Source organism: Pelmatolapia mariae, linkage group LG2 (assembly GCF_036321145.2).
Source record: "Pelmatolapia mariae isolate MD_Pm_ZW linkage group LG2, Pm_UMD_F_2, whole genome shotgun sequence".
NCBI lineage: Eukaryota > Metazoa > Chordata > Actinopteri > Cichliformes > Cichlidae > Pelmatolapia > Pelmatolapia mariae.
In genome coordinates this window covers 27,609,073-27,622,569 of record NC_086228.1, presented here as the reverse complement: position 1 = coordinate 27,622,569, position 13,497 = coordinate 27,609,073, and the positions used below count along the sequence as shown (strand labels likewise).

Genomic DNA, 13,497 nt, shown 5'->3' with positions numbered 1-13,497 from the left:
CAACACGATTTTCCACAGAGGTTTCAGTCCTCAGGTTGTTGGGAGCAATTTATAGAAAAATGCAGCGTCTAGTGTAAAAGGAAATGCTGCCCCTAAGAAGCAGAAATGTTTGTTTCTTGTTCTTTCTCTCTCATCTCCTTCTCGCTTCTTTTCCTTTTTAGTTGCTAACAAGCCCAACGCTGCCCGGGGGCCAAGGCTGTGTCGTCAGTCCCATGAAGAGACTTTCAGATTTCCACCATTTTTTTGGCATTAGGATGCTAGTCGTGTCTGTCTGGAGAAGAACCTGAATTCACAAAGGCAGCCTTTGGTCGCACTCTAACTCTGTCTTTAACTGCTCCCTGCCGCTCACTGCTTGTCTAACTGACCAGGATATACAGGAAAGCGATTAGATGTGAACAAACATGCGCGGTGCTCTAAAGAGTTGTTCTCTTTATCTCAAAACTATAATGGCACTCTGATCCAGCCTTTTCTGTTTATGCCAGTCTGTAAACAAATCATCTATGAGATATTTATCTAATCCCAACCACAGTATAATACCTGATTAGAGACAAGTATGATTGAGGCTTTATGACACTGCTTTTACGTTGATTATGTTGATACATGTACAGACCCACTTAAGTGAATTAAAGCCGTGTAATGCGTATTTGTATGGGTCTTTTGTCCGTTTATGATTCTCAAAGTAATCGTTTTAAGTTCCAGAACCTGTAGCTCACACTCATTTAAACACTGATTAAAAATGAATACTCTGACCTATCAAAGATTCTTTTTGTAAAACCCAATTTCGTATGTGATGATTAATGAATGGGACTGTTTTATAGTGTTTGTATTCATCTTCAAAGAGCTCTAATTAAAAAGCATTATGAAGTCCCAGGAGCCTACTGTTAGTGGCCACTGGGCCATTTGAAGCAGAGCGAGTGAGTGCTTAAGCTTGTGTGTTTTGTTTACTGTATTTCAACACGTAGTCATGGGACCTCAGAAGAATAGTTTATTATTTTTCTGAAGGTGCAATGAGGATTGCAATAAAACAATAACACGATGTTGGCTATTACCACGGTCCTGGCGCAGTAAGGCACTGGGAACACCAAGACAAATCCTTACTCATCCTCATCTAGTAAACCCAGCCTAGGAAAGGACACCCGTGACACACTTTGACTCCTAATCCAAATCTGGCTCTGACGTCTGGTATCAAACTTACGCCCTGTCCTCACTTTAATGGGTCAGGCGAACAGACACGCGGATGTGAAAGGGTTAAACGTCTACAGTAATTAGAGTCGCATTTCGCGTCGGCGTCCTCCAATACGGAGCTGCGAGAAGCCACGTCCACCCCCTCCATCTCTCTTTCCATCTCTCTCTCCCTCTCTCTCTCTGTCACACACACACATACACACGCACCTCCCCACCGGCTCCTCCAAGTGCCTAATACACTGTAAAATCAAAGCGCGAGCCTCCCCCGTTCATACCGGTGTTGCGCGTGGAGCACAACACCGAGAGAGGTGCTTTCACTCTGCTCCCGCTCTCTCATTCTAAGTATTCGGCAAAGTTACCCATACAAATAAATGTGACTAACTTCAATCTTAGGACAGGCTCCTTTTCTCTATTATGTACAGCTGAATGTCTTTATAAGGCGAAAGATGTCCGTGTGAGGTGCTTTTACGCACGGGGCTGAAATGGATCACATTCTCTCCAGAGGCAGCTGGGTGCCGGTGACGGGCCTGGTTATATGTCTGCTTCTGTGCGCGTGTGTCGTGGACTTGGTTCTCGCGCAAATTCGCTACTCCATCCCAGAAGAGCTGGAGCATGGAGCTTTTGTGGGCAACATCGCCGAAGACCTGGGTTTGGATGTGGCAAAGCTGTCAGCCCGTCGGTTTCGTATCGTTTCTGGCGCAAAGAAACAGTACTTGGAAGTGAACTTGGAGAACGGGATTCTCTTCGTCAACGAAAAGATAGACAGAGAAGAGCTTTGTGAACGAAGCCCAAACTGTTTTTTGCACTTACAAGTGGTCATAGAAAACCCGTTAGAACTATACAGAGTTGAAGTGGAGATTTTAGACGTGAATGACAACTCCCCCAGTTTCCCGTGGAGCGAGTTTAATCTTGACATCACAGAGTCCGCTGCGCCCGGCTCTCGTTTCCCGTTGGAGAGCGCCCAGGACCAGGACGTTGGCACCAACTCTCTGCGCTCATACCTGCTGAGCGCAAACGAGCACTTCGCACTGAACATTCAGACGCGCAATGATGGAAGCAAGTTTGCTGAGCTCGTGCTGGACACCCCACTGGACCGGGAACAGCAGAAAAAGCACGAAATGGTTCTGACTGCTTATGACGGGGGGTCACCGGAACGCTCCGGGACAGCTCTGATAACTATTACAGTTTTGGATGCCAACGATAACGTGCCTGTGTTTGACCGCGCAGTTTACCGCGCGAGCCTGGTGGAGAACGCACCGAGAGGGACGCTGGTGCTGAAACTGAACGCCACAGACCTGGATGAGGGCTCAAACGGGGAGGTTACTTATGCGTTCAGCGGACACGCACCACTCAAGGTGCGCGAACTGTTCAGCGTGGACCCGTACATGGGTGAAATCCGAGTGAAGGGTATTGTGGACTACGAGAAAGCAAGTGTGTATGAGTTGTATGTGCAAGCGAAAGACAGGGGACCCTCGGCCGTGGCCGTACACGGCAAAGTGCTGGTGGACATCCTGGATGTAAATGACAACGCTCCCGAAGTTATCCTCACATCAGTGTCCACTCCCGTTCAGGAAGATGCGCCAGCAGGTACGGTGATAGCGGTTATCAGTGTTATGGACCGGGACTCGGGAGAGAACGGAAACGTTGACTGCCAAATTCCAAACAATGTTCCCTTTCAGCTCCACTCATCTTTTAAAAACTATTACACTCTAGTGACAAGCGAGTTTCTGGACAGAGAAACCGTGTCCGAATACAACATCACCCTCACAGCACGAGACCTGGGCTCTCCTTCGCTCTCTACCAGGAAAACCATTCTCGTTCAAGTGTCTGACATTAACGACAACCCCCCGCGGTTTTCCCAACCTTCATACACAGTTTATGTGACCGAGAATAATGCCCCAGGCGCTTCCATTTGCTCTGTAACTGCATTCGACCCCGATTCTAACCAGAACGCCTATCTGTCTTATTCTATTCTGGAGGGTCAGATTCAGGGCATGCCCGTGTCCACTTATGTCTCAATCAACTCTGACAACGGCAACATCTACGCACTGCGCTCCTTTGATTACGAACAATTAAGAAACTTTCAGATTCTGGTACAGGCACAGGACGCAGGCTTCCCCCCTCTCGCGAGTAATGTCACAGTTAACGTCTTTGTCTTGGACCAGAACGACAACGCACCTGTTGTCATATCCCCACTGCCGAAAAACGGCACTGTGGCCACAGAGGTGGTTCCGCGGGCAGTAGACGCTGGTTATCTGGTTACCAAAATAACAGCGATAGACGCAGACGCGGGGCAGAACTCCCGCTTGTCCTATCAGGTGTTACAGGCTACAGACCCGGGGCTGTTCAGCGTAGCTCTGTACACGGGAGAAATCAGGACTATTCGTCGAATAGTAGAAAAAGACGCAACAAGACAGAGACTGGTAATATTAGTCAAGGACAACGGGCAGCCACCGCTTTCCGCCACTGTCTCCATTGTCCTCACAGTGGTAGACAGCGTGCCCGAGTCCCTGTCAGATTTCGGGGACCTCACACTCAGCCCGCAGCCCCCTTCAAACCTCGCTCTCTACTTGATCGTGTCCCTGAGCACGATATCCTTAATATTCCTGGTGGCTATCATCGTGCTGGCTGCAGTAAAGTGCTACAAGGATAGCGAGACTCTCAGCGGGTACAACCTGCCCCCCCTATCCTGCTGCTGCTGCGGGGGGTTTCAGCCAGAGCCGCCCCCGGAGATGTTCAAAAAATCCAACCTCAACCTGCAGATTTCATCCGCCGCCAAAGTGCCCACGAACTGCATGGAGGTGAATGGAAATAGCAGTCTCTCTCAATCATATTGTTATAAAGTGTGTCTAACCCCCGAATCAGCCAAAAGTGACTTTATGTTTCTGAAGCCGTGCAGCCCGAGCAGCACACCGAGGAACAACGAGGCAAAGAGCGCGGAAAACTCGTGGAACGCGCAAAGCCGGAGCGCATCTGTGAACAACGGAGCAACTACTCCCAGTGAGGTAGAGTGAAATCAGCATATAGTATAAAACAAAGGAGAGCGAGCTGCTCGTTTAATTCCACCCCATTCCACACACTGACACAATAACAACTATCAACTCAGTTTCCATCAGATGTGAATCTAGACTGTGACATTCTCCCATGAAGGTCAAATCGCGCATGCCATACAGGCTTGTACTCAACTTGAGGAAAACCTTCAGTAAAGTCACTCTTTTCTTCTATCACTCCCTCGTTAGTGTTTTCGCACAGCGTGTCGTCTCCACAGCGTTTTAATATAATTGTGGCAATAATGAATTCTAATTGTGCTGCCCATGTTAATGTTTTGCACCCGGGAAATGAAATGAGACGACGTGAGATTACATTTTAATTGACATGTTAATGAAAGTGTAAAGCCCCATCTTGCGAGGAGCATATGCTGTTCAAAAAACCGTGTCTGCGAACGAAGTGAGATGTCAATTACTGCGCGAGAGGAAGATGAGATGTAGTTCAGGCAGTCTCCTCTGTTCAGTCTTGGTATCAATTCAAGCATTTAATAATAATTCGAGAACTAATTATAGAGATTGTGACCTGCGAGAACAATGTCTACATCATCCAGCGTTGTTGCCACACAGTTTTTATGCAGTGACGTGGCGCCTGCACACACCTGCTTCCAGCGTATCTACCTGAACAAAAAGTCAAGGTTACAAACATGAAGGTGAATGGCAGCTGTTTGGAATTGTCAGCCTTGGGTTCAGGCAATCCATGTCACGGGCACTCGGGTTTGTGAACACGCCTTCTTGTTTTCAAACTAACAATATAGGGCAGATAACCTCACTAACTATGCCTCAAGGGCACAAGGACGACCGAACCATTATACCAGACACAATGTGGCGTATTCGCAAGAGGGGGGTGGCTGTCCATTATTGATGAAAAATGGCAAATGGTCGGTTTTGGGGAGACAGGGGAGGACATCGCGAGGGGAGGGGGCAAGGAGAAGGAGGGGGCGCAAGGACATGGCTGGACTGAGACGTGGACAGCCTGTAGATCGGCCCCAGCACTGTCCTCTGAATGCGAGGAGAGAAAGAGAGATGTGGCTTCATATTTGTCGAGCAAGGGTGGGGAAGAGGAGGGGGTGAAAGGGAAGGAAGGAGAGGGGAGAAAGGAGACGAGGAAGGGGGTAGTTTACAGAGGCAGGGTGTCTACGCCCGTGGTTTTTTTTTTTGGTTTTTTTTTAATAATCTTAATAGACGGAGCAGCAGACCATAAATGTGTGCGTAGTGCCGATTCCGGTATGAATCGGCCCTGACTCTTTGTCCCCTCCGCGCTTTGATTAATAGCGCGGAGGGGACAAAGAGTCAGGGCCTTGATACCAGACTCCACCAGGCTGACTGAGAAATGTCAGCCCGGTCACTGACACATACACCTCTGGCCACAAGAGGGAATTCGAGGTCACAGTGAATGTGCCGCCTGTAGCTAAACTCCTTCAGGAGAAAGTGTCCTTTTTGTTATTAATTGGCTCCACCAAATCACCCGGTGGTGCCCCTCGGCGTGCTCACGTGAGTCACAGTGAGGTTGTCTCTGGCGCGTCAAAGACAAATCACAAGGAATCACAAATACTCGAAGCAAGTGCATAACCGCGCTTAAGTTGACGAATTGAAGGTGAAAAGGGAGATTAAACACACATCGAAGCGTGCACGACACACAGGACAGGTAGGCGAATGTGTGCCACGGTGTGAATGCGTGGCGAGACGTGCTGGGTTGCTCCATTTACAGCTGCGAGGGCCGCAAACTTTTCAAGGCTCTCTGCGAGACTTTTAATTAAAAACCTTGCTCGAGGAGCGTCAGGCAAATATTAATGTAAAATGATGCATAAAATCCACAAAACAATGACGTGTGTAATTTTCTTAATTTCCTCCCTGGCACGGTTCCCTTTGAAGATTAAAATCATGTTTCGTTTCATCCCGGTGGGGTTCTAATTGGTTTTGTGCATAGCTGGCTGAGGAGAGTATTTTGAATACCGATTCTAATAATAGCTTACGTCGCATTCTTCTCGTTAACAACTTTAGGTGAATTAATGGAGCGTGGAATCCATACTATGAGAATCAAACTGGAATAAATATCACTCGGGTGCTCTCTTTCACCCTTCCCGCTGCGCCACGGAGGATAAAAGCAAAACTAAGTGACAGGCGAATCGTAGCTGGAGGCGTCACCACCTCCACTCTTGAAATGAGCATGTTCTGCCAAACATCCACGGGGCGGCAGCCACGATCCATCTGAAAAGAATCGTGTCTTCAATTCAGGAGGGATCCCAAGAAAGTCTACTCCTGTCAGCTATCAGTGACCTCTATCATAACAGACATCGTTTAGATGAAATTAAAAATAGAGCCACACGGAACTGATCGTTAACATGAATACCCTTCCTTTAACTCTGACAATATCTTCCCTCTGCAGCTAAAGCAGCCAAACACAGACTGGACTCTCACGAAGAACCAAAACTCCTCTATTAAAAGGTATAGTTCTGAACTTTGACCTGATTTCTGTAGAGCAGCATTATGCCCCCCCCCCCCCCCCCCCCAAACACACACACACACACACACACACACACACACACACACACACACACACACACACACACACACACAAGTATGTGCTCAATAAAGCTCTAAAGCATACAGTCTGGATAAAAATGCTCATGTCAATATGATTTGCATTTCATAAATATGAGTCAACGGTGAAGTTACACAGACTTATTTCATTTGTAGTTACAATTCCATAAACATGGATGGCACCCTCATGCGAAAAGCCATGCATGCAGACCCAGAAAACTATGTCACCTCAATGGCACCTGGACAATACTGGACCTGGGGTACTCACATGAGAGGCATGAAAGGTGAGAGAGGCTAAATGCATTCCTGCTTATGTATGCATATGGAGTATTTCATCTACACTACTTTAATATTCCACACGCAGCGCATCCTCGTTCTTTATTTTTTGACTTTTTTTTGTTATTCCCTTAACTCACTTGTAGCTGACGGCTTACCTCATCCTCACTAAACTGACCACTAAACAGATCACTGCTCCTTTTACTGCATTTAATCGTTAACAGTCCTTACAGCATTTTTTTTTTAAAAAGCTGTAAGGACATGAGTCAGTATTGAATAATAAGCAGTTGTTTCTTCTCTCCTTTCTCCTCATGTTATAGATTATAAGATGTCTCCTTCACCCAGTGGGATCCCCTCTCGCCCCTGGACTCCTCGGTGTACACCTCCTCCCCAGCAGCAGCAGCCTTCAATCCCCTCCCACCCGCACCCACACCCACCACCCGATTACCACCACAATGTGTACATCCCTGGGACGCCATCAGGCTTTTGCACCCTGAGGCCTGCTGCACAGCGAAGCGACCTAGATGTCCACAATTCATTTTCTACTTTTGGAAAGAAGCGACGTCTCCAGATGTCGCCCCAGGGAGAGACTGCGATCATAAATAATGACCTGTACAATGACTGACTTTTCAATAACTGCCCTAGTGGATGATTAAAAAGATGGATATCCTTATATGAAAACAGAGGTAGAGCCCGGCCAGTACATAAATTAATGAACATATGATTTATAAGTGGTATGAAAATAGAAAGAGAAAGAGAAATAATGAATGGACAATCTGTTTTGAAGAAGGATAATGAAGGTCTGATGGCTATTTATTTGACATGCCACTGCAACATTGTCAGCATATGTGTCTGTTTTTATTATTAGAATTATCATTATTATTATTTAGACAATCAAACTGGAGCAGCAGTTACATCCAAAATAGTTTTCGAAAAAGCATTCGTGGACAATAATTTTGCACATCCTTATATGAATTTATATTTTTTGGTTACATGAAAAAGAAGACGTGCTTTTCCTTTTTGTATCTTTGTTTGCTAACAGAGCTTGTGTGAATATGACAAACAGTAAGTATGTATATGCAAGCTGCACCATGAAGCAGACTACTGTAATGACAGGGGAGGGTTCCTTCCTTTACACATGTACTGTATACATTTATGAAAATAAAGTATTTTTTTCATATGGCCTTCCTCTTTTCTTTCAAGCAAGCATTTGTGACCTGCTATAATTCATAAAACATAATCCCTGCACCAAAATGCAGATTCAGTCGATGTGCACGCATAAATGATTTAGATGTAAGTTTTCCAGATCTATGTTTAATTAGCCTGAGTTAATTATTTTGAGGTGAAAAAGTTCCAGAGCTACTCGTACAAGGGTGAAAAGCTTTTCGCCTTGGTAAGCTGTTTTCCACGGTGAGGAATAAACATAGTAAAATGCTAACATATGCTAATTGGAGTGCTTGCATTTCCATTTGCCCGCAGAGAATAGTGGGGTTCATTAACTGAACAAACAGAACCTCCTCTCTCGAAATATCACTTTAATTAAGACCACGAACAGGAATACAAGGGAGGAAAAGGAAAGGATGGCGTGGGGTGGGGGGCTCTTAACTCCAAATGCCACACCTGAATCTGAGCAAGGGGGCCTGTGGCTTCTCTCTCTCTATGTATGCCCTTTTATTTCTTTCTTCTCTGGGAATTAGTTCACAGCATCAACAGATGGGAGCTGGCCACTGGCCAGAAATGAGCAGGGTAATTAGGTTGTCCTATGGCTCAGATTGAAAATAATGTTGTTAATAAGGAAACGGGTGTCCATGGAGAGCATGGAGGGGAGCAGACTAACCTTCTCTGTAGTAAGGTGATCCACAGGGACAGTGGAAGGGGCAGCCATTTTTAGATCGGCTTGGCTCATTTTCAGGTTTTGATCCTTGAAATAAAGTGGAAGTTGGACATTGTTTTTTTCTTTCTGTTTTAAACACGTTCAGAAACGCCAAATTCATGTATATAAAACAGATCACATACATATCAGCTTCCTTTAAAGTCAGCAACTGGTGAAATTGTAGTGAAATGATAAAATATAGAATCTCAACGTTTCTTCTCTTACAGCATAGCAGGACTTGTAACGCAGACAAACTCGCTTCATTTCCACATCATTTAACCATTACTGTCGGTCGCACTGGGAGCTGTCCATTGTCATAGTGCTGAAACTGCTTTGTCCATTTGTTCCTTTAAATCCAACTGCAACGTTTCCTGTTGTCCACCAGAGGGCGCTTCGAGCACGGTGCAGCAGGCTGGATTTAATGCTTTCACAGCAGCCTCTCACATACATAAATCATGACCTCTTAAAATGTTTTGTTTTTTAATTTTATAAGTAGTGATAAGAAAACAAACTCATGAGGTGTAAATTATGCTCGTAAAATACAAATAAATTACATATCCCCCCTAATGTCAGTGGTAGGTTTATCCAAAAAAACAAAACAAAAAAAAAAAACAACCAATAATGCAACAACATAACATAAGATGAAAACACTGTTACAACAACCTTGCATTCATTAATGTCAAAAATGCACTACTTAGATGAAGCAATTGAATGTTGCAGGTTGTTGTGGTGAAAAGCTTTAAATACTGTTGATTACATTAATCTCTGTTTGTTTGTTTTCTTTAGTTAACCACATCTTACTCTGCAAACTAACTACTACAGTTTCCCCCAAAATATAAATACATAAATAAAGTAGTTGAGTGAAAAACACACAATTACACAAAGAAACATAGATGAAATGTGGTTTAAATACTCAAGTAAAGGACAAAAAAAGGACAAGTGCCTCCAAACACTACTTAGTAAACTGTAAGTTAAGTTATTTATATATTATAGATGTTTAAATTTGATTAATTTATGATCACAACGTTTTCACAGTAAATATACTGACCAGTTTTTCCACAAAATAGTTCCCCGGTAGAGGGCATCATTGAGTAAAAATTATTTTAGTGATCCACTTTTTTAAAACTCTTATCCAACCCAGGGAGAATTGTTCCCCTCCAAACAAAACTTGTTGGACAGAAAATATAACAGAAAATATTTTATTTTGTAAAATTATTAAGTGTGGGGCTGGGCAGGTACAAAGGACTTAAGGTAGAACTATAGCAAAATCAAAATAAAAAACAAAATAAAATCTGGCTAAATGCATTAAGACAGGAGGGTGAGGACACCATGTAATGTACAAACAAAACAAACAAACAAAAACAAAAAATCTGGTCGAATCTCAGTGGGAGTCATACTGTCTGTTGCATGGGCCCCCACTGTTGCTCATTTTTTGTGTCTCTGAAGCCCTTTATGACTCTGTCTGTTTGCTTAGGGTTGTTGTCATATGGGGAGATCAGATTCTTCATGAATGGTCTCATGTGTGATAACATCTGAGCCTATATTGCAAAGTCTAGTGCGTTCTTGTGACAAAGCATAATGAAAAAGTAATTTAAAAAATTGTAATAAAATGTAATAAAACCTTGGAGGTCGAGGATTACTACCAGTACTACCACAGATATTAGTGAGCCACCATTTTATGTGTAAGATGGCTCCATGTACATTTTTAAACTTAATTTTCAATCTTTAAGATAATTAAATAAATGTAACAATCATTTCCATCAAATCTCACTTTTTATATCAGGTGTGCATGGATTTTTTAAATGTAAAGTTGTGGTTTCAGATAATAAAATGTTTTAAATTAAGCATTCCAAACCATGAAGCTACATAAAGTAGTGACTCAGACACATTCACATTCTAGTGACCAGTGCTGTTTCCAAATTAGTTTCATCTTCAACAAATCTAAAATTATTTTGACCAAGACTATTAATTAGAAAAAGTCAGGTTTCACATTTTTAGAGGCATTTTCTAGCCAATCCTTACAGTGTATGTACAAAGGCAATGGCATTTTAAGCAATGATTGATTAGAAAATAATACATGTTGAATTAACACAAAAAACTACAAAAAGTGAAGATTACAGTTGGGTGTGACCTGCTTAAAGCATCCATAGATACAGGCCAGACTCACCTAGTCCACTTGTGGGACCAGAAATAATAGATAATCAGATAACTGAGGTTAGAGTGTTAGAGGCTGTGATGATCACTGGCACTCCTTTTGGCTCTTTTAAACACAGGGTTCTCCTCATCATGACGAACTGTCAGCTTAGGTCTTCAAGGGAAACTTCAAGGATTCAAGGAGCTTTATTGTCATTCGCATCACATGTTTACATGAGGTGGAACGAAATTACGTACACATGGTCCTGGAGCGAAAAGAAACAGAATAACAAAGAAACAGTATTTAAAATAGTGAATAAATTAATAGTTTAAAAAAACAAAAACAAATACCTGCACCAGTCGGGAGTATAGATATAGAAATGTAGGTATAAATATAGGTATAAATACTTTAGCAGCAAAAGGGCATAATGACCAGCATTGATAAAGTGACAGTGTCAGTAAGTGTCTTATTGTAAACTGTGATGTAATCCAGTTGCAGTACAGAAGGTAAACCACAATACCCAGGCCGGTGATGTGTAGCTCTCTCTCTTCTGTGAACATGACGATCCATATACAGTGGAAGTCCCCAGTGAGCTTTTTATTACATTTATCAATCCCATTGTCCTTTGCCTTAAAACTATTGCACAATAACACTTTTCCTTCTACGGGCTTGTCACAAGAGCAGTTATGAGTGTACTTTAATGAGCAGATAATAATTTTATTGCAGCCTGGAAATACTTCCAGGCACTAAGTGTACTGAGTGTATCCTTGACTAGCATAGAGCTCACACTAATTAGAACATTGCATAACATATTTTTTCCATCAGTGAGAGCTGTCTGTGGATCGCAGCTTGTACTCTGGCTTGCAGAGTACAACAGTCAGACTGAAATCAGGAACATAACGGTGCATGATAACTGTGTGCAAACATTTCACATACACAGCCAGTGGTGGGAGGTAAAAAGCTGACCTTAATTCCCCTTTTTGTCAAGAACTTTGACAAAACAGTAATCTAAAAGGAGACGAATTGCATGGTGAGAGATTATGCTAAGGCAGCTGCAGTAAACTCTGACACATGCTCTCTATCTTTCTCTCTCTTTCTCTGCCAGCTGTAAACATCCTTTGATTGAGAGTATCACTCTTTCCTGATTCCAACCAGTCAGATTTTGGCACTACTCTTTGCTGCTGTCAGCTGTCATTTAGGTGTCAGATCAAGGAGGGACGCACGTCTCCTTAACACAATTCACCTCCAGGTTTTATCACAGTGTCCTCTCACTGATTACATCACACCCACCCACATCTTCATCATTGTTCTTCACCCCTACTGCACCTCTCAAATGTGTAGCCTTGTGGAGTATATGTGGTAAAATCTAGTAAACACTATACTCCACTTACACTTCAACTGTTACTTATTGTGGATGTTTACCCTGAAAAACTTTCTGTTACTTAATCCTCCTTAGACTGAATGCTTTTCCCCCCTAAACTACTATAAAGTTAAATGCATACCTTGTGTTTGTTTTAGTCCAATACCTACTTCAACTTCACTACAATTTGGCTGCTATCTTGTAGAGACCAACTACATGCGGATTTCTTGACTGTTTCCATATTACAGGCAAAACAAAACAAAACATGGTTTAAACTTTTAAAAATCAATATAAAAGTGTTAAGAGATTTTGTTTAATGTTTTATTAAATAACATGCTTTCCCTAAATAGGTTTGCGAATGTACAATGATGTTCATATATTTTATACTACATGTATCTTGTCACTACACATTCAGGTGAGCCTTGCTGACTTCTAAGAAAATGACTTGCATAAGGAGGTTGCCACAGGAAACCTCACCCTTGCTGAGTCTGCCGTTGTGAACAGGAACCAACTGGCTTCTGTTTCCCTTAAGATAGGCTTGACCAGTTACTTACTAGCAGTTGAACGTATATGTTTTATGCTTAGTAAGGAGTTGTATGTTATCTCTTCCTACATGTGTCTGTGACGCAAACATGCTTGAGTATAAATAAAGCTGACTGCAAAGCCTCGGTGTGAGTATCACCCGATCACTCACCCGTGCGCACGTAGTTCTCTGAACAAAACTCTGACTGTTTTTGTATTCCTTCAATGTGTTTTATAATGTCTTACCACTGACAAAAAGTAAATGAAAATAAAAGTCACAAACTACAAACTGTAAAGTAGCATCTACCAGCACAGGTCATTTGCCAGCTTAGGTCAGACAGTAGTAGGCTGGCGTCAAGTAGTAACAGCGCCAACAGGCTTGTGTGTGAGAACGTGTTGTATAAAGGCACAGAAAGCTAGAAAGGTTTATGTCTTTATTATACAATCATATACCTCAGTAATGTAGGAGCTGTTATAAATCATCTAGTGGCATGTAAATAAGATAAAGACATGCCAACTTAAGGATAGTAGATTGTTTTATCCTCCATGATTTATTCCC

The 13,497-nt window shown here is 42.9% G+C and overlaps 1 protein-coding gene across 2 annotated transcripts; it reads left to right on the top strand.

Annotated features, from left to right (window-relative positions):
• Positions 1–1,434: 1,434 nt before the first annotated feature.
• si:ch73-233f7.1 (uncharacterized protein LOC100537710 homolog) lies at positions 1,435–8,227 on the top strand. 2 transcript variants are annotated; one of them, XM_063498093.1, is made up of 5 exons: positions 1,435–3,986; positions 4,077–4,190; positions 6,619–6,677; positions 6,930–7,057; positions 7,370–8,227. In XM_063498093.1, the coding sequence occupies exons 1-5, from the start codon at positions 1,668–1,670 to the stop codon at positions 7,672–7,674; spliced, it is 2,925 nt and encodes a 974-aa protein (XP_063354163.1). In that variant the 5' UTR covers positions 1,435–1,667; the 3' UTR covers positions 7,675–8,227. The 2 variants fall into 2 exon arrangements, with proteins under 2 accessions (XP_063354163.1, XP_063354153.1); XM_063498083.1 differs by having other exon boundaries at positions 1,435–4,190.
• Positions 8,228–13,497: the final 5,270 nt, after the last annotated feature.